At 47.8% G+C, this 21685-nt stretch overlaps 2 protein-coding genes and 1 long non-coding RNA gene across 10 annotated transcripts in view; 2 read left to right on the plus strand and 1 right to left on the minus strand.

Annotated features, from left to right (window-relative positions):
• The window catches only part of LOC140422297 (uncharacterized), a 380604-nt gene that overhangs the window by 339306 nt on the left and 19613 nt on the right, over nt 1–21685 (plus strand). Inside the window, exons 1-2 of one of the 8 annotated variants that reach the window (XR_011947368.1) lie at nt 19878–19927; nt 20759–20845. The exons of 1 other annotated variant lie outside the window; for it this stretch is intronic. The gene's annotated coding sequence lies outside the window, so the exon portion shown is untranslated. Of the gene's footprint in view, nt 1–19692; nt 19805–19877; nt 19928–20758; nt 20846–21685 lie in introns of those variants that run through there. 6 more of the 8 variants (XR_011947370.1, XM_072507318.1, XR_011947371.1 and 3 more) reach the window with 6 other exon arrangements.
• LOC140422300 (uncharacterized) lies at nt 57–13121 on the plus strand. The gene is made up of 2 exons (XM_072507325.1): nt 57–149; nt 6282–13121. The coding sequence occupies exon 2, from the start codon at nt 6641–6643 to the stop codon at nt 7898–7900; it is 1260 nt and encodes a 419-aa protein (XP_072363426.1). The 5' UTR covers nt 57–149; nt 6282–6640; the 3' UTR covers nt 7901–13121.
• Nucleotides 12033–19464, minus strand: LOC140422312 (uncharacterized). The gene is made up of 3 exons (XR_011947377.1): nt 19341–19464; nt 15362–15693; nt 12033–12515 (listed from the first exon to the last, which is right to left on the minus strand). It is a non-coding gene; the product is annotated as an uncharacterized lncRNA (long non-coding RNA).

Raw genomic sequence — 21685 nt, forward strand, 5'->3', positions numbered from 1 at the left:
CTCACCCTTGACCTTCCTGCTGAGGCGTTGACCAATGGGAAGGGTTGGATGACCGGAAGGACTCTGGTCCTCCAAGGCAATCCGCGCGGGCTTTGTGTGAATGGAGCTTGGACGTCACAGACTGAACCTTCCTCCTGTCTCCAACATCTGTGAGTAACTCTTTTATTGTCGTCACAATTATTACAGAAACCAATTTACAAGGCTCCAGGCCTCATTACACTTCAAATTGACGATTAAACACACGTCAAATTGATGATTAAACAGTCACTTTACACAAAACAGCTGCAAGGCACAAGGCCCAATTACATTTCACAATAACGTTGGAACAGTCATTGAACACAAATAGCTGCAAGGCACAGGGCCGAAATACGTTTCCAGATACCAATTAACCAGTCACTTATCACAACCAGCCACAAGGCACAGGCCCTACACATAGTTCAAGTAACAATCGAACAGTCGCATCACACGAACAGTCGTGAGGCACAAGGCCTCGAAACCAAACGACCATTCCAAAGAAAAAAGGAACAAAAAAACCACAAGACACAAGTACATTTCGAGGTGACGACCTCTAAACACATAAGACAAGCAGTCGCGAGGCACAAGGCCCCGATACAATACGGCCGCTTCGGAAACAAGTATGACCCACAGGGCCTCGATACATTTTAACAGTGTCATATCAAACCCAATCATCAGGCACCAGGCCTCAATTCACCCCAGAAAAGATTTAACAGGATAGAATCAATCACCGAACACTAATCCCCGCTCACCCACCCCCGTTCACCCCGCCCTGCAGCCGACACCCCGGGGGAAAGGCCCCTCCTCGCTAAGAGCACAGACCACCGGAGAGCCAGACCCGGGCGCGGCGGAGGAGAGAGGGTTCCTCCCTCCTGGACCCCGCCCAAAGGCTCGGGACCATTAGGAGGGAGAGCAGTTTCGCACCAACTAGCGTTCCACCACAATTACTAATTACCATTTCAAGGAAACCCGAAATGAGTTGAATGTCATAGGCTGCTAAAGAAAACGAAGGCAAAGAAAACATGAAAACAAAATCCCTTAGTACTCATAGAAAAGTCCATAAAAAAAAGAGTCCATTAATTTTGCACGTTCCACATCATGACCCCAGCGCTCCAGCCGAAATTTCACAAGGAACAACATGTCCTCAAAGTCCTCCAATGGCAGCGGCCAGAGTCGCTCCAATGTTGGCAACAGTCGACAACAGGGAGGAAAGTCCCAGAGTCAGTCCCAACCGCCCACAGGGCGTCCAGGGGGGGCCGAACCCCCGGAGACCCCAGGAACGGCAGCAACCCACCCCGGGCTGCAGGCCGCGGGCCGCCCATCGGGTATCCACTCCCGGTTCCGACCCGCCGCTTCCAGCAGCCTATCCAGCTGCCATCCTTCCTCCATTCCTTCGTCCTCCATTGGGCGAACTCAAACCCGCCGACAGCAAACCTCGCAGTCCGAAGCAGCGTCTCCGCAGCTCAAACGCTGACTTGAAACACGAGTGGTCGCAGTACTCCGAAACCGGTCTTCTCCCCTTCCCTCGGGGACCAGGAGCAATGGGCGCCGAGTTGCTGTTTCACCCCATCCAGGAAGCTCCCAGAGGCGGCCTGCCTTTCGAATCGGCCCGGGGGCGGACACCAAGCTCGCACACAACCGCCCAAGCCTCCTCCACTTTTCACCCCAGGAGTTTGGACAGTGTCGGCGTAGCTCCCACAATCCCCCACGCTGGGGAACCCGCTCTATCCGCCGCACGGGCGGGTGATCAGGTACTGCGCATGTCCAAGGGTGAGGGGAAGCTGCACATGTGTGGAGGAAAGCCCAGCCCTGACCTTCCTGTGAGGTGTTGGCTAATGGATAGAGTTAGGACCGGAAGGACGCTGGTCCTCCAATCAGCGCGGGCTTTATGTGAAAGGAGATTGGGCTTCACACAGACTGAAACATCCTCCTGTGTCTCCAACATCTGTGAGTACCTCTTTTAATGTCGTCACAATTTTCAACACAGACTCATTTACAGGGCACAAGGCCCAATTACACTTCACATTAACGATTCAACAGTCACTGAACACGAAACAGCTGCAAGGCACAAGGCCCAATTACACTTCACATTAACGATTAAACGATCACTGACCACAAAACAGCTGCGAGGCGCCAGGCCCAATTACATTTCACGACAACGTTGTAACAGTCATTGAACACAAACAGCTGCAAAGCGCAGGGCCGAGATACATTTCCAAATACCAATTAACCAGTCATTTATCACAACCAGCCGCAAGGCACAGGCCCTACGTGTAGTTCAGGTAACAATCAAACAGGTTCATAACTCGAACAGTCGTAAGGCACAAGGCCATGAAACCAAACGACTGTTTTAAAAGTAAAAAGAAACAAGGAGACACAAAGCACAATTACATCGAGGCATCAACCTCCAAACACATACACAAGCAGTCGCGAGGCACAAGGCCCCGAAACCATACGACCACTCCAAAATAAAGTAAAAAAAAGAGAAATAAAACCCAAAAGTACAACACACGACACAGGCACGTTTCAAGGTAACGACTCTAAACACAAAAGACAAGCAGTCGCGAGGCACAAGGCCCCGATACAATACGGCCGCTCCAGTTACAAATATGACCCACAGGGCCTCAATTCTTTTTAACAGTATCATATCAAAACCCAATCACCAGGCACCAGGCCTTAATTTACCCCAGAAATGGTTTAACGGGGTAGAATCCATCACCGAACACTAATCCCTGCTCACCCACCCCCGTTCGCCCCGCCCTGCCGCCGACACCCCGGGGGAAAGGCCCCCCCTTGGCTGAGAGCACAGACCCCCCGGAGAGCCAGACCCGGGCGCGGCGGAGGAGAGAGGGTTCCCCTCTCCTGGACCCGCCCGAGGGCACAGGACCATTCGGAGGGAGAGCAGTTCTGCACTAACCAGCGTTCCACCACAATTACTAAATACCATTCCGGAGGACCGAAATGTGTTAAATGTTATAGGCTACTAAATAAAACAAAAGCAAGGAAAACAAGAAAGCAAATCCCTCATTATACATAGAAAAAGTCTGCAGAAAAAGTCCATTAATTTTGCAAGTTCCATAACACAGCACCGGCGCTCTTGCCGAAATTACACGAGGAACAACATGTCCTCAAAGTCCTCCAATGGCAGCAGCCAGAGTCACTCCAATGTTGGCAACAGTCGACAACGGGGAGGAAAGTCCCAGAGTCAGTCCCAACCGCCCACAGGGCGTCCAGGGGGGCCGAACCCCCGGAGACCCCAGGAACGGCAGCAACCCACCCCAGGCCGCGGGCCGCCCATCGGGTATCCACTCCCGGTTCCGACCCGCCGCTTCCAGCAGCCTATCCAGCTGCCATCCTTCCTCCATTCCTTCGTCCTCCATTGGGCGAACTCAAAACCGCCGACAGTAAACCTCGCAGTCCGAAGCAGCGTCTCCGCAGCTCAACCGCTGACTTGAAACACGACTGGTCTCAGTACTCCGAAACCGGTCTTCTCCCCTTCCCTCAGGGACCAGGAGCAATGGGCGCCGAGTTGCTGTTTCACCCCATCCAGGAAGCTCCCAGAGGCGGCCTGCCTTTCGAATCGGCCCGGGGGCGGACACCAAGCTCGCACACAACCGCCCAAGCCTCCTCCACTTTTCACCCCAGGAGTTTGGACAGTGTCGGCCTTAGCTCCCACAATCTCCCGCGCTGGGGAACCCGCTCTATCCGCCGCACGGGCGGGTGATCAGGTACTGCGCATGTCCAAGGGTGAGGGGAAGCTGCGCATGTGTGGAGGAAAGCCCAGCCCCTGACCTTCCTGTGAGGTGTTGGCTAATGGATAGAGTTAGGACCGGAAGGACGCTGGTCCTCCAATCAGCGCGGGCTTTATGTGAAAGGAGATTGGGCTTCACACAGACTGAAATGTCCTCCTGTCTCCAACATCTGTGAGTAAAACACTTTCTTTTCTCCCCCTGTCCATTTCTTGTCTCATTCTCACCTTTAATTGGTCACTTGCAGCAACTGAAGGGAAAGGAAGTCAATCCAGGGAGGGTGCAGACTCTGAAAAGCTTGGCCCAGGTCTCTCTCTCTGAAAGACATTGACATCCTTTGCTCCCTCAGCTTGACACATTTATTTGTCTGGCTAAAATGATGGTCTCTTTCCTAATGTTCACATTTAAAGGGCTGGTTTCCCCAGGAGATGGCTGACATTAAAGGGAACAGTAAACAGGACAAACCAAACCAATTACTTTCCTGTCGGAATACTCTCCACCATCAGCAAAGTGATGGAAGGGGTCATTAACAGCGCTATCAAGTGGTACTTACTCAGCAAAACCTGCTCACGGACGCTCAGTTTGGGTTCCACCAGGGTCACTCAGCTCCTGTCCTCATTCCAGCCTTGGTTCAATCATGGACAAAAGAGGTGAATGCCAGAGGTGAGAGTGACTGCCCTTGGTATCAGGGCAGCATTTGACCGACTATGGCATCAAGGAGCCCCAGCTAAACTGGAGTCAGTGGGAATCGGGGGAAACTCTCCGCTGGTTGGAGTCATACCTGGCACAAAAAAAGATGGTTGTAGTGGTTGGAGGTCAATCATCTCAGCAGCAGGAGTTCCTCAGGGCACACTCCTAGGCCCAACCATCTTTAGCTGCTTCATCAATGACCTACCTTTCATCATAAGGCCAGAAGTGGGGATGTTTGTGGATGACTGCACAATCTTTAGCACCATTCATGACTCCAGATAATGAAGCAGTCCATGTCCAAATGCAGCATGTCCTGCACAGTATCCAGATGTTGGCTGATAAGTGGCAAATCACATTTGTGCTACACAAGTGCCAGGCAACGACCATCTCCTACCAAGGAGGATCTAACCACTGCCCCTTGACATTAGCATTGGTGAATCCTCCACAACCAACATCCTGAGGGTTATCATTGATCAGAAACTGAACTGGACTAGCCATATTAATATGGTGGCCACCAGGGCAGGCCAAAGGCTACAGCGGCTAACGCACCTCCTGACCCCCAAAGCCTCTCCACCATCTACAAGGCACAAGTCAGGCATGTAACAGAATAATCACTACTTGCCTGGTTGAGTGCAGCTCCAACATGCTGCTCTACACCATCCAGAACAAAGCAGCCCGCTTGACTGCTCCACATACCATGAATATTCAAACACTCCACCACCGACGAACAGTGGCAGCCGTGTATACCATCTACAAGATACACTGCAGTAACTCACCAAGGTTCCTCCGACAGCACCTTCCAAACCCACAACCACTACTATCTAGAAGGCCAAGAGCAGCAGATAGTTGAGAACCCCACTACCTGGAGGTTCTCCTCCAAGTCACTCACCAGACAGACTTGGAAATATATCGCCCTTCCTTCATTGTTGCTGGGGCGACATCCTGTAACTCCTTCCCTGACAGCACAGGGTGTGTACCTACAACTTAAGGACTGCAGCGGTTCAAGAAGGCAACTCATCACCACCTTCTGAAGGGCAACTAGGGATGGGCAATAAATGCTGGCTGAACCAGCGACTCCCACATCCCGTAAATGAATTTTAAAAAATGTTATATTGCACAGAGATATATCTAGTGTTATATAGAATGTATTAGATATATTATTGATGGTTCTGGAATGAAATACATGTATTATTAGTTCTACCTACATTATATATTTCCAGTGATACAGTCATTGCAGCACTTATGGAATCCATTTGGGAACTCAAGTCAATGCCGACTCTCTGTACAGCAATCCAGTCAGTGCCATTCCCCCTCGATATCCCTGTTCCCCTGAAAGCTTATTTTCTTCATATATTATTTTGAATTATTGATCATCTCGACTTCCACAACGCTTGTGGGCAGTGAGTTCCCTGTCATGACCACTCCATGACTAAATAAAGTTCTTCCTCAGAATTTCCCTATCTCTAATCAGTAAATGTATTTATATGGAGATTCTCTACTCTTGTACAGGTTTTAGTGAGTTTAGATTTGTTGATCAGCACCTTCAGGAAAATTGGGAGGGAAAGTAAGTGAATATAGGTCTCTCTGTCCAGGGTAGGAAGCAGTGAGCTTGGATTTGTCAATCAGCCTGAATCGGCACCTTCAGGAGAATTGGGAGGGGGAATATTAGCTACAGCAGAGTGAGAATGGAGGGAGAGTGTGTGGGATTGAGATTTAGAGCATTTCAGGGAAAGAGAGAGGAAAGAATGTTCGATAGAAACTAGAATTGTCTGTTCTGAGTTTCTATCCTGTACTAACAATGATTACTGTTGTAAAATCTGTTTGCAGGAAGTTCGAACAAGAGGAGTTTGAGGCCGAGCTCTCAAACTAAATATCACGTCAAGAACTGACTGAGTCACTCAATTCTTGGGATCATTGGCCTTTGAATCTAGTAGGAGAAATGTTTGTCTATTCTGTCTGCTTCAAGAGATTTTAAACATCAGTGTGTCTGGAAAAGCACTGAGACACACACACACACCCGTGTGAGACTGTTACAGAGCACTGACTGTGGAAAGAACTTTAACCAGTGACACAGCCTGAACAAATACTACACCATTCACAGAAGGGAGAGACTGTACATGTGTTCTGTGTGTGGCCGAGTCTTCAACTGATCATCCAACGTGGTGAGACGCAAGATCACCCGGACCATGGAGAAACCATGGAAATGTGAGGATTGTGGGAAGGGATTCAGAGCCCCGTGCGAGCTGGAAAGTCATCAACGCAGTCACACTGGAGAGAGGCCTTTCACCTGCTCTCAGTGTGAAAAGGGATTCACTGCAATGGGCAACCTGCGGAAACACGAACGAGTTCACACTGGAGAGAGGCCTTTCACCTGCCCTCAGTGTGAAAAGGGATTCACTGACATTAGCAGCCTGCGGACACACAAACGAGTTCACACTGGAGAGAGGCCTTTCACCTGCCCTCAGTGTGAAAAGGGATTCCCTGACATTGGCAACCTGCGGCAACACAAACGAGTTCACACTGGGGAGAGGCCTTTCACCTGTCCTCAGTGTGAAAAGAGATTCAATTATATTGGCAGCCTGCGGCAACACGAACGAGTTCACACTGGGGAGAGGCCTTTCACCTGCTCTCAGTGTGAAAAGAGATTCAATTATATTGGCAACCTGCGGAGACACGAACGAGTTCACACTGGGGCGAGGCCTTTCACCTGCTCTCAGTGTGAAAAGGGATTCACTAACATTGGCAGCCTGCGGACACACGAACGAGTTCACACTGGAGAGAGGCCTTTCACCTGCCCTCAGTGTGAAAAGGGATTCACTGAAATGGGCAGCCTGCGGAGACACGAACGAATTCACACTGGGGAGAGGCCTTTCACCTGCTCTCAGTGTGAAAAGAGATTCAATTATATTGGCAACCTGCGGAAACACGAACGAGTTCACACTGGAGAGAGGCCTTTCACCTGCTCTCAGTGTGAAAAGAGATTCACTAACATTGGCCACCTGCGGAGGCACGAACGAGTTCACACCGGGAAGATGCCATTCACCTGCTGTGACTGTGGGAAGGGATTCTTTCAGTTGTCCGACCTGCAGAGTCACCAGAGAGTTCACACCGGGGAGAAGCCGTTCATCTGCACTGTGTGTGATAAGGGATTTGCTCATTCATCCCACCTGCTGAAACACAATGTCAATCACACCAAGAGCAGGCCCTTTAAATGCTCTGACTGCAAGAGGGGTTTCAAAAGCTCTCAGCTACTGATGTCCCACCAGCGCTTTCACTCTGAGGAGAGACCGTTCAGCTGCTCTCATTGCACAAAGAGCTTTAGTACCTCATCCAACTTGCGGAGACACCAGCGAGGTCACACTGGGGAGAGCCCGTTCACCTCGCCGACTGGGAAAAGATTCACTCGGTCATCACTTGCTGAGCCACAACGTCACTCACACCAATGAGAGACCCTTTTAAATGCTCCGACTGTGGGAGTGGGTTTCAAAGCTCTTGGGTACTGATGGAACACCAGTGCATTCACACTGAGGAGAGACCGCTCAGCTCCTCTCACTGCGACAAAGAGGTTTCAAACATCATCCACATTGCGGAGACATCAGCGAGTTCACACTGGAAAGAAGCCATTCACCTGCTCTCACTGTGGGGAGGGATTCACTCAGTCGTCCAACACGCTGAGACACCAAAGGGTTCACAAGTGATGATGGGATAGATTCTGCTGTTATTCCTGCTGTTAATCACATCCAGGACTGAACCTGGAGTGGGTGGAGGGATTTGTCTCCTCGTCAACACCTGGTGCTCGGATGTGGCGACCCTGGGGAACTACTGCTCCCTGGACCTGGAATACCTGACTGTGAAGTGCCATCCATACTGCCTTCCATGGAGTTCACTTCTGCCATCATCACGGCGGTCTACATCCCACCCCAGGCGGAAGTGAAGAAGGCGCTTGATGAATTGTAACCGCTATAAATAACAATGAAACAGAATACCTGGCGGCCTTGTTCATCGTGGCCGGGGACTTTAACCAGGCCAACCTCAAGTGTGTACTGCCAAAATTCCACCAACACATCTCCTGTCCCGACAGGGGCCCCAACATCCTTGACCATTGCCACAAAAACATCAAGGGCGCCTGATGATCCATCCCCTGACCGCACTTCGGAAAATCGGACCACAAGATGGCGCTCCTTCTCTCGGCGTACAAGCAGAAACTTGAGCGGGAAAATCCGGTTAAGAAGGTTGTGCAAATGCTGGTTTGAGGCAAAAGAGCTCCTACGTGACTGGTCCATATTCAAGAACTCGGCAGTTAGCCGAAACGAGTATGCCAGCACCATCACAGGCTTCATCAGCAAGTGTGTAGAAGATGGTGTGCCAAAGAAGGTAGTACATACGTTACCCAACCAGAAACCATGGCTTAATCGGGAGATTCACTCCCGACTGGTCTGAGGCGTTCAAGTCAGGCAACCCTGACCTGTACAAAAAAATCTAGGTACAACCTCTGCAAAGCCAACAGGGATACCAAGAGACAACAGAAGAGTTGTCCAGACTAAGCGAGAATCATGGACTCTCATCGATTGTGGCAAGGCGTAAACAACATAATGCGCTAAAAAGCAAAGCCGAGTAGAATCTTTAGCAACAGTGCACCCCTTCCCAACAAACGCAATGCATTCTATGCTTATTTCGAGCAGGAAACCAACAAACCTTTGTCATCTGCCCCAGCAGCCTTGGACACGCCCATGCCCACCGTCACAGCCTCCAAAGTCAGATTGGCCTTCTTGAAAGTGAAGCCTCGGAAAGCGACAGGTCCTGACGGGAGTCCCTGCCATGCACCCAGATCATGTGCGGACATCCTCAACCTTTCCCTCCTCCGTTCTGAGGTTCCCACCTGCTTCAAGAAGACCACCATCATACCGGTGCCAAAGAAGAACCAGGCAACGTGCCTCAATGACATCGATCATTATGAAATGCTTAGACCACAGCTGGAGTAATGTGTGCAGTTTTACTTAGGAAAGGTATTGCCACAGAGGAACAGCAACAAAGTTTGACCAGACTTGTCCCGGGTATGGCAGGACTGTCCTATGAAAGCAGATTGGGGAAACTAGGCCCATTTTCTCTAGAGTTTCAAGGAATGAGAGGGGATTTCATTGAAACTTACAAAATCCATAAAGGAATAGACAGGGTGGGTGCAGGTGAGAGGTTTCCCCTGGTTGGAGAGTCTAGAACCAGGGGACACAATTTCAAACTAAGGGGGAAGTCACTTGGGACCGGTCTCGGAGGAGACATTTCTTTACTCGGGGGGTTGTGAATCTTTGGAATTCTCTACCCCAGAGGGCTGTGGGAGCTCAGTCACTGAGTGTGTTTATAAAGCAGAGACTGACAGATTTTTTTTTTTTTTGTTTAATAAATTATTTTTTTCGAATTAAGGGGCAGTGGAGCGAGGTCAATTCACCAATGCTGCACAACAAGTTCGGTTGTGGATCTGAGACCCACAAGGCACTAGGAGAATGTGCAAACTCCACATGGACAGTGACCCGGGGCCAGGATCGAACTCAGGTTCTTGGTGCCGTGAGGCAACAGTGCTAACCACTGGGCAACCGTGCCACCCAACTGACAGATTTCTAAATATCAATAACCCATATGGATATGGAGATAGTGTGGGGAAAAAGACATTGAATCATAGGATCATTGTATTTACAGGGCAGAAGGAGGCCATTTGGCCCATTGAGTCTGCACCGGCCCTTGGAAAGAGCACCCGATCAAAGTCCACACCCCCACCCTATCGCCGTAACCCAGTAACCCCACCCAACCTTTTTGGACATTAAGGGCATTTTAGCATGGCCAATTCACCTAACCTGCACATCTTTGGACTGTGGGAGGAAACCCACTCAGACACCTGGAGAAAGTGCAAACTCCGCACAGATAGTAACCCAAGCCGGGAATCGGACCTGGGACCCGGGAGCTGTGAAGCAACTGTGCTAACCAGTGTGCTACCATGAAATGGATGATCAGCCATGATCGCATTGAATGGCGGCGCAGGATCGATGGGCTGAATGGCCAACTCCTGCTCTGATGCTCCAATGGTATAAAGATCGGTAGGAAAGTAAACTGTGAAGAGGACATAAGGAGACTACAAAGGATAGAGGTAGGTTATGTGAGTGGGAAAAGATCTGCCAAATGGAGAATAATGTGAGAAAATGAGAAATTGTCCATGTTGCCAGAAGAATAAAACAGTTTCTGATCTGAATAGTGAGAGATTGTAGAGCTCTGAGACTCCGAGGGATCTGGGTGTCCAAGAGCATGAATCACAAAAAGGGAATTGAATACAAAAGTAGGGAGGTTGTGCTTCAGTTATACAGGACATTGATGAGTCCACATCTGGAGCACTGTGTATAGTCTTGCTCTCATTTAAGGAAGGATGTAAATGTGTTGGAAGCAGTTCAGAGAAGGTTTACTGGACTCGTACCTGGAATTGGAGGCTGGTCTTATGAGGAATGATTGGACGGGCTGGGCTTGTGTCCGATGGAGTTTAGGTGACTTGATTGAACCGTATCAGATCCTGAGGGGCCTTGACAGGGTGGATGTGGAAAGGATGTTTCCTCTTGTGGGAGAATCTAGAAATTGGAGTCACTTTAAAAGTAACAACTTGCCTATTTAAGGCAGAGGAGAACTTTTTTCTCTCAGAGTTGGGAGTCTTTGGAACTCTCTTCCTCAAAGGGCAGTGGAAGCAGAGTCTTTGAATATTTTGAAGACTGAGTTGAATAGATTCTTGATAAGCAAGAGGGTGAATGGTTATCGGGGGGAATGTGGAATTGAGGTTACAATCAGATCAACTTATTAAATGGTGGAGCAGGCTCGAGGGGCCAAGTGGCCTACTCCAGCTCCTAATTCGTATGTTATCACATCCTATATAATAGATTGTAGCATTTTCCCTCCTACTGATGTCAAGCTAATGGGTCTGTGGTTCCCCGTTTTCTCTCTCACTCCTTAAATAGTGTGGTTACATTTACTACCTTCCAATTTGCAGGAACCATTCCAGAATCTATAGAATTTTGAAAGATGATCACCAATGTATCCACTATCTCTCCAGCCGCCTCTTTCAACACTCTGGGATGGAGAGCATCAGCTTTTGGGGATTTATTAACTTTCAACCACATTAATTTCTCCAGTATTACTTTCTCACTAATACTAATCTCTTTCAGTTCCTCGTGCTCACTGGTCCCTTGGTTCTCTAGTGTTTTAGGACAATTTCTGTATCTTCCTCTGTGAAGACAGACACACATTGTTTAGTTTCGCTGTAATTTCCTTCTTCCCCATCATAAACTCTTCTGTCTCTGCCTGGAATGGACCCACATTGGTCTTTGCGAATCTTTTCCTTTTCACATTTTATAGGAACTTTTCCAATCGTTTTTTTATGTTTCTAGCCAGTTTGCTCTCGTATTCTATTTTCTCTTTATGAGTTTCTTGATCCTCCTTTGTAAATACTAAAACAAGTTTCCAATCCTCAGGGTTACACTTATTTTGGCAACTATATGAGTGATAAGATCTCTTATTTTATCTTCAAAAATGAGCCCAAGATCTGGTTGATTGGAGGTGTCCAAAAATACAACTTTATTGCTAATTATCCACCTCAATTCTCTTACATAAAAATAATTCAAAATTCAGATCAAATAATACATCAAAACATAACAAAGAGAGTTAAACAAAAACATTGGGGAAACACGGTAGCATTGTGGATAGCACAGTTGCTTCACCGCTCCAGGGTCCCAGGTTCGATTCCGGCTTGGGTCACTGTCTGTGCGGAGTCTGCACATCCTCCCCGTGTCTGCGTGGGTTTCCTTCGGGTGCTCCGGTTTCCTCCCACAGTCCAAAGATGTGCAGGTTAGGTGGATTGGCCAGGATAAATTGCCCTTAGTGTCCAAAATTGCCCTTAGTGTTGGGTGGGGTAACTGGATTATGGGGATAGGGTGAAGGTGTTGACCTTGGGCAGGGTGCTCTTTCCAAGAGCCGGTGCAGACTCGATGGGCCGAATGGACTCCTTTTGCACTGTAAATTCTATGAAATGAAATTCTATGAAATAAGAAAATATTAGGAAATCAATAGATGGTTCAGAATTTCTTAAAGCATGAATATAGAACAAACTTTAGTCATGAAACTATTCTTAAAGAAATTCTTATCAATGGTCTAACCCCTTATTGGTTTCAAATTCTCAGCTGAGGCTTCCTGATTTAATCAGAAAACTCTGTCACTTGGAGCATGATTTGTTATCCAGGCATTGGTCTTTACTTAAGATTCATTAATGTCTATCAAGTTAATTAAATGTCTACATGCTCCCGCCACGTGTACCAATCCTCTGAAGATAAGGCGTTCTGCATTAACCTTGCTTGTTGCTAAGGCTTTGCTACATTTTGTAAATGTTTCTGTTGCTGAGGCTGCGATACGTTTTCATTGCTAGATGTATTTGTAGAACAATGTTTTATTCATGACGAGGGCTTTTATGCAACTTTTCTTGAAACTGTGTTAGATTCTGACACATATTAAGTTGCTGTACAGCAATTCTCATATTTTTATCTGAAACAATTTCTGCCTGTATGTATACTGAATTTAAGAATTATACTGCATTGATTCTTCAAGGTACCAATAAATCAGTGAAGCAATAAATCTGTAATCTATCAATGAGCCTCTTCCTTTTACCTAATGGAATCTTTAATGTTTCTTGATAGTCACGGTTGCGTCACTTTTCCTGTTGGATTTTTGTTTCTTAAAGGAATCTATATTTTATGTAAATATGTGATAATTCCTTAAATGCGATTGCCTGTGTTTCATTACACATTTTATTGTATGTTCCCTATCAACTTGCCCCTCATGGCTTGACAGTTTCCTTCTGAGACAGAACCATGTAACCACCATAGCCTATCTTCATCTGAACTGCATGCATTGGGGTTCCAAACAGAAACAGGAACTATCTGTCATCTACCTTCCAAACACCCTTTCACTCTGTGATCCTTATGAAATTTGCCACAAGGCTCAAGAGCATCAGTCATGTGAAGGCCAGTCCAGCAGAAAGAAACCCTCCGACCCTCCCCATTGACCAACTGTCAGAATGAACAAAATGCAGTCCTGGATGTAATTGAGAGCAGAAACAATAACAACAGAATCCAACCCCTGTAATCAATTGTGACCATGTTGGTGTCTCAGCAAGTTCGAGGAAGCACAGAATCCCTTCTCACACTGAGAGCAGGTGAACGGCTTCTCCCCAGCGTGAACTCGCTGGTGCCTCCGCAGTGTGGATGATTCACAGAATCCCTTCCCACAGTGAGAGCAGATGAATGGCCTCTCCCCAGTGTGAACCCACTGGTGCCTCTGCAGGCTGGATAATTGAGTGAATCCATTCCCACACCGAAAGCAGGTGAACGGTCTCTCCCCAGTGTGAACTCACTGGTGTGTCTGCAGGGTGAATGACTGACTGAATCCTTTCCCACAAAGAGAGCAGCTGAATGGTCTCAGCCAAGTGTGAATGCGCCAATGAGCTTCCAGTACAAATAGGCACTGCAGTTGACCATTTGGCCCATTGAATTTGCTCAACCCTGTAATAAGCTCAATGGCCGATCTAGCTCAGCACCATTTCCCTTAGTGACTTCAACATCTCGAAACCTATCAACTCGATCTGGAAAATACTTGATGACTTGAGGCTCCACAGTCCTCTGGAGCAGAGAATTCCAAAGCTTCACCACATCCTGGAGTGAAGAATTCGCTCCTCATCTTAACTTTCAGTCCATTTTCCTACCTGTTCCCCGTGCCCCTCAACTCCCTCGTCAATCAGAATTCTGTCTAACTTCACGGCGCCAAGGACCCAGGTTCGATCCCGGCCCCAGGACACTGCGTTTGGAGTTTGCACAGTCTCTCCGTGTCTGTGTGGGTCTCATCCCCACAACCCAAAGATGTGCAGGGTTGGTGGATTGGCCATTCTAAATTGGCCCTTAATTGGAAAAAACATGAATTGGGTACCTTAAATGAAAAAATTATGTTTTGGTGAGGGAGGGAGGGGGGGGGGGGGGGGTCACAATCAAATCCAGTGACTACCCACATATACTTTGTGTCAGGTTGGTGTCAATGTCCACCCCCTCACTTTTCATCCGAGTCTCAGGAGGTTGGAGACTGCTCCGGACAAGTAATGGCGGACGCAGCTCCCACAATCCTCCCATGCTGGAGAAACTGCTTTATCCCAGATGGGTGGGTGGTCTGGAACTGCACATGTCCAAGGGAGAGGGACCCTTAATTGAAAAAAAGACTGGGCACGTATGATAAAACAAATAATTCTGTCTAGCTTATTCTTGAATATATTCAATGACTCCCAGACTCCACTGGACCCTGGGGGAAACAAATTCCGGAGATTAACAACCCTCTGAGATAAGAGATTACTGAAAATATATAACATGGTTGCAGTACAATATTAAAAGACTAGAAATAATAATAAATGTACTTTACAGGTCCAGATGGAGCAGGTTAAAGAGGTGTGAATTGTCTCAAGCCAGGACAGTTGGTAGGATTTCGCAAGCCCAGGCCAGATGGTGGGGGGTGAATGTAATGCGACATGAATCCAAGGTCTTGGTTGAGGCTGTACTCATGTGTGCGGAACCTAGCTACAAGTTTCTGCTTGGCGATTCTGCATTGTTGGGTTGCAAAATCCTATCGACTCTCCTGGCTTGAGACAATTCACACCTCTTTAACCTGTGATTATCCCTCTCTCCAGTTGCTCTGTCTGGACCTGTAAAGACTTAATTACCTGCAAAGACTCTCATTCAACAGTATCGTCTTGCATCATTGACTTTATCTATCTATATGTTTCTGGAACCCACCTCTTCATTCACCTGAGGAAGGAGCTGTGCTCTGAAAGTTAGTGATTCGAAACAAACCTGTTGGACTTTTAACGTGGTGTTGTGAGACTTCTTACTTTTACTTTAACACGATCAATAATCACACTCCATGGTTACGTTGCAGAAATTGTCACTCAATTCTCCTGGAACCAGCCCAATGTGATTCTTCATTCCTGTGTTTACTGCCATTGTGTTCCTTTGCCTGACTGGCAACCCTTAACCCCAGAGGTGTCTTTTGCTGTGATGGTTCTCCGGATTGGATTGGATTTGTTTATTGTCACGTGTACCGTATTCAGGTCCCGATAAACCAAGTGACTCTTCCAAATCCTGAAGTGATGTTTGTTTTTTTCTGCAAATCTTCATCTAATATCCTGTAAGATGCAAGTTGAGAACAGACAATTCTAGTTTCTATAAAACATTCTTTCCTTTCTCATTCTCCAAAAGCTGTAAATTTCCACCCAACACACTCTCCCTCCATTCTCACTCTACAGTATGTAATATTTATCTTCTCTAATCCTCCCAAATCTCGAAAGGTGCTGCTTCAGGCTGATTCACAGATCCATGCTCACTGCTTCCTGTCCTGGACAGAGGCCTGAAAATCTCCATGCAGGCTGCCAGACAGGAATATGTCTATAATACCAAACTCAAAATGTGTGCAACATACGAACTTCCTTTCACTTCAGTTACTGCGAGTCACCAAAGTCCCCTCAGAATGAGAAAAGAAATGGAAAGGTAAAGTAGAGTTGGAGAGGCTACTCCCTCTTAATAATAATCGGGGGCAGCACAGTGGCGCAGTGGGTTAGCACTGCGGCCTCACAGCACCGAGGTCCCAGGTTCGATTCCGGCTTTGGGACACTGTGTGGAGTTTGCACATTCTCCCCGTGTTTGTGATGGTTTTGTCCCCACAACCAAAAAGATGTGCAAACTAGGTGGATTGGCCACGCAAAATTGCCCCTTAATTGGGGAAAAAAATGAATTGGGTACCCTAAAATTTTTAAATAATAATCTTTATTGTCACAAGTCGGCTTACATTAACACTGCAATGGGGCGGTACGGTGACGCAGTGGTTAGCTCTGCCGCCTCACGGCGCCAAGGTCCCAGGTTAGATTCTGGATCTGGGTCACTGTCCGTGTGGAGTTTGCACATTCTCTCTGTGTTTGCCTGGGTTTTGTCCACACAACCCACAGTTGTGCAGGGTAGGTGGATTGAACACGCTAAATTGCCCCTTAATTTTAAAAGATGAATTGGGTAATCTATATTTTTAAAAAAACACTGCAATGAAGTTACTGTGAAACTCCCCTAGTCACCACATCCGGCGCCTGTTAGGGTACACAGAAGGAGAATTCAGAATGTTCAATTCACCAAACGCACGTCTTTCAGGCATTCTAGATGGGCAGCCTGGTAGCCCAGTGGTTAGCACCGTTGCTTCACATCTCCAGGGTCCCAGGTTCGATTCCGGCTTCGGTCACTGTCTGTGGAAATCTGCACGTTCTCCCCGCGTCAGCGTAGGTTTCGTACGGGTGCTCCGGTTTCCTCCCACACTGCAAAGATGTGCAGGTTAGGAGGATTGACCATGATAAATTGCCCTTAGTGTTCAAAAATGGTTAGGTGGAGGTTCCGGTGGCGGCTAAGGAGGAGTAAGTCGCACACTTGGTGGCTTCTCAATCCAGTCGGACTTTTTCCCTGACTTTTTTGTACTTTTGAGTGCTAGTTTGGAAGGCATAGGCACTCAGGCACTGACTCCAGACACAGGTGTATGGAATTAAGAAGCAGAAAGAATCGCAAACAGTTGAAGAAGTGGGCAAACAAGGGCAGTGTACAAGCTGCTGCTGAGGACAATATGGCCGGCGTCCGGACCGCGGTGCAGACAGCCCAGCCAACGACGGAGCATCTGTTGAAGGTCATTCAAGAGTGCTTTACTGTTTTGCAGCGGAACAGTTTAGACCTGATTCAGAAGGACATCAAGGGCTTGAGCATAGGCTGGATGCCCAGGATCGTACGATCCAGAAGTTGGAAAAGGCGCTGGAGGAGCAGGAAGATAACCAAAACGGTGGTGGAAGCGGAGATGGAGAGGCTGAAGGACCAACAAAAAAGGCTTCTGGAGAAGGTAGAGGACCTGGAAAATAGGTCGCATCAGCAGAATTTGAGAATCGTTGGTCTCCCGGAGGGGGCTGAGGGAGACGGTGCCGCGATGTGGCGGGCATGTTCCAGAAGCTGTTGGGAGATGATGTCTTCCCGCGCCCGGTGGAGGTGGACAGGGCGCTGGCGAGGCAGCCGCGAGAGGCGCCCCCCTTCCCCCGAGCGATGGTGGCCCGGTTTCACAGGTTCCTGGACAAGGAGCGGGTGCGACAGTGGGCTAAGCGCACGCGGAGCTGCCATTGGAATAACAGTGTCATGCGCATCTACCAGGACCTGAGCATGGAGGTGGCCAGAAGAAGGGCAGGCTACAGGCAAGTCAAAGAGATTCTGTTTAAGAAGCAGGTGAAGTTTGGGCTGCTGTATCCGGCTCGCCTGTGGATCACACACGAGGCACGGCACCATTGCTTTGAGGAGCCCGAGGATGCGATGGACTTCGCCAAGAGAGAAGGGCTGGTGCCGAACTGAGGACTTTGTGGACATGGGTTAATAAGACACTGGGCGATGTTTTCACTCATGGGGGGGGGGGGCGGCGGCGGCGGCGCGGGGGGGGGGGGGGGGGCGGGTGGATGAATACTTCTTACACTGCAAATAAGAGGTGCAGGTGTTGGAGAACCAGCGCTGTCTGGAGGTTTGTTTGGCGAAGGCCGAGGAGAATTCTTAGGAGGCCCGAGTAAGCTATTGCTGAAGGAGGTTAACGTAGCAAGACTCCCTATTTACTCAGCAGGTTGAGAAAAGTTGAAAGATTGCGAGGCAGAAGTTGTACGAGTTTGGGAGTAACCCGAGCAAATACAAAGGCCGACTTTGGAGCGAATTTCTCTGTGCGGCTTGGCAAAGGGAAAAGGGTCACGAAGACGGAGGAAATAAACAGGAATTTTGGGATTTCTATGCAGGATTATACAAGTCTGAGCAGTCTGGTGATGTATTGGCAGTGTGGAGCATTATTTATTTTCCTTGAATCTCCCGGAAGCCTCAGAAAGCCAGCATGAGGCTCTTAATGCTACTCTTTCTAGGGAAGCGATGTCAAAGACCATGGAGGAGCTTCAGCCAGGTAAAGCGCTGGGACCACATGGCTGTGGGTGTGGGTTTTATAGGGGATTTGAGGTTTACTGTTGGAACTATTTGTGGGTTTGTATTATCACTTTGACTCAAGTATGCTGCCATTGACTCTTTCTGAGGCTTATGTCTGTTTGATTCTGAAGCGGACAAGGATCGAGGGAGCGCATCTCTTATCAGCCAATCTATCTTTTGAATGTTGACTTGAAACTGCTATCTAAAGTTTTGGTGAGAAAGCTGGAGGGCATCCTTCCAACAATCAATTTATTTTTTAAATTTAGAGTACCCAATTCATTTTTTCTAATTTAGGGACAATTTAGCTTGGCCAATCCACCTCCCCTGCATATCTTTGGGTTGTGGGGGTGAAACCCACACAAACACGGGGAGAATGTGCAAACTCCACACGGTCAGTGACCCAGAGCCGCGATGAAACCTGGGACCTCGGTGCCGTGAGGCAGCAGTGCTAATCACTGCACTACCGTGCTGCCCTCCTTCTGACAATCATGAGGGAGGACCAGTCTGACCTCGCTCTGCATCACTAACCAGCTGAGCTAAATTGGCTCCTAATTATATTACAAGCTGGGCAGCGGCAGGGTTCATGAATGTCGTATTTGGGCTTCTGAGAAGATCTCGACAAATAAATGTGTCAAGCTGAGGGAGCAAAGGATGTCAATGTCTTTAAGAGAGAGAGACCTGGGCCAAGCTTTCCAGAGTCTGCACCCTCCCTGGATTCACTTCCTTTCCCTTCAGTTGCTGCAAGTGACCAATTGAAGGTGAGAATGAGAAACGAAATGGAAAGAGGGAGAAAAGAAAATGTTTTACTCACAGATGTTGGAGACGGGAGGAAGTTTGCGTCCTTGTGAAGTTCAATCGAGCAGTCACACAAAGCCCGAGCTGATTAGCTGGAGGACCATCCTTCTGGTCCTCCAACTCTTGCCATTGGTCAATACCTCAGGTAAAAGGTCAGAAGGCGGGCTACCCTTTACACATGCGCATCCTCCCCTCTCCCTTGGACATGCGCAGTCGTGGGCAGGGGGAGATCACCGATTGGCTTCTCGCTCTGGCCGTCAGCCGGTTGCCTGGAAACCTTGTCTCGAGGAGGTTCTGTTGTCGGTTAATTTTCCCCCTTGTTCAAGGGGCGGGCGAAACAACGGGTGGGGGCGGGGAGCGCCGGGCCTGCGCACTGGAACCCGGTGACGACAGCGCGGAAGAGTAATTCCTATTGGCTGATTCGGGCAGTGCCCCATTGTGATGTCACAGCGGAAGTGAAGGAAAAAAACTCCAACATCTGTGAGTAAAACACTTTCATTTCTCCCCCTTTCCATTTCTTTTCTCATTCTGACCTTCAATTGGTGACTTGCAGCAACTGAAGGGAAAGGAAGTGAATCCAGGGAGAGTGCAGACTCTGGAAAGGTTGGTTCAGGTCTCTCTCTCTCTCTGAAAGACATTGACATCCTTTGCTCCCTCAGCTTGACACATTTATTTGTCTGGCTAGAAGGATGGTCTCTCGCCACCGGGGGTAGCAGCGCGGTTGGGTGACCTGCACGGCTTACTGCGGTTAGAGAAGAGAAAGTATGAGTTAAGGGTGCAGCAGGGGAGTTTGAGAAAAGGTGGGGGATGTTTGTGACCATGTTTGAGGAGCTGTTCGTCGTGTGGGGGGTGGTGGGGGGAATGGAAAAGGAGAAAAATCTGTACAAACCATATAGATTGTTGGGAAGAATGTTTCCCGGGGTGTTTATTTGCTGTAACCTACTTTGATACAAGTTTGAATAAAATGCATTGAAAAAATAATTAATAAATAAAAGGATGGTCTCTTTCCTGATGTTCACAATTAAAGGAAGAGAAATTGGTGGCAAATCTCAGCAGGTTTGGCAGCATCTGTAGGGAGAAAAAAGCTGACGTTTCAAATCCGATGACTCTTTGACAAAACTTTGACAAAGAGTCATTGAACTCGAAACGTCAGCTCTTTTCTCTCCCTACAGATGCTGCCAGACCTGCTGAGATTTTCCATCATTTTCTCTTTCGTTTCAGATTCCAGCACCCGCAGTAATTTTCTTTTATCACAATTAAAGGGCTGGTTTCTCCAAGAGATGGCTGACATTTAATGGGACAGTAAATTAATATCGGCTAGAGATATGTCTAGTATTTTTAAATTAGATATATTATTTATAGTCTGTAATAAAGTACATTTACTATTATTTCTGGTTGTGTAATATTGTACTGTCGCTATTTATATATTTCCAGTCATCTCTTCCCTCAAAAGGCTATTAGTCTATGGAATTCTCTTCCACAGGGATCAATGGAGTCTGTGGATCACTGAATATATTCAAGGTTGAGTTGGACAGATTTTTAATATTTCTTTTGTTATGTTTTTTACCATTTTTAAAATAATGAATGCAACAGAATAACAGAAATATTGATGGAAAATTGGTACAGTGTAGAACAACTGATACTGCCAGCATAAATACAAGCAACACATTGCAGAATTAATTCATAGCAGGATATTTGAGTGACCAGAGCCTCTAGATGAAATGCCAGATCAGTTAACAGGTTAACATAGTGAGCGGGGAAAGAGGGTAAGATTATATAAAAACAGAAGAATAACAATGCAGGGCGCATACCCCAAAATATTACAAAACAGACTAACAGCATAGTCGAATTAAAATAACATAGATGCCATAGAATCTCTATAGTGCAGAAGGAGGCCATTCGCTTCTTCAAGTCTGCACTGACCATCAGAAAAAGCACTCACAGCGGCAGACTCCCCATCCTATTCCCATAATCTGGTGCATTGATCATGGTCAACCCACCTAACCTAACATCGTTTGTGCGGAGGGGCAAGAATTCAAAAATCCTTAAAACAGTACTACAATGGAGAAGAAACATGGGAGGCCTGGCCCTCCCGAACTTGCAATACTATCACTGGGCAGCCACGGCCGAAAGAGTGAGGAGATGGGTAAAGGATCCAGACATGGAATGGGTAAGGATGGATGAGTCCTCATGTACAGGAATGATCCTCCGGGCCCTCGCCATGGCAACACTCCCATCCCCGCCAGCACCAGTCCATTGGTGGCAGCTACCCTGAGAACCTGGAACCAGATGTGGTAGCATTTCAGTCTGACCGATGTGTCCTTCATGGCCCCCATCTGCGGCAACCATAGGTTTGCACCA

This window comes from Scyliorhinus torazame, chromosome 5 (genome assembly GCF_047496885.1).
Source record: "Scyliorhinus torazame isolate Kashiwa2021f chromosome 5, sScyTor2.1, whole genome shotgun sequence".
Lineage (NCBI taxonomy): Eukaryota > Metazoa > Chordata > Chondrichthyes > Carcharhiniformes > Scyliorhinidae > Scyliorhinus > Scyliorhinus torazame.

Bases quoted from the DNA above. Each gene is read 5' to 3' on its own strand.
- LOC140422300 (XM_072507325.1), top strand. From the start codon at position 6,641: ATGGAGAAACCATGGAAATGTGAGGATTGTGGGAAGGGATTCAGAGCC.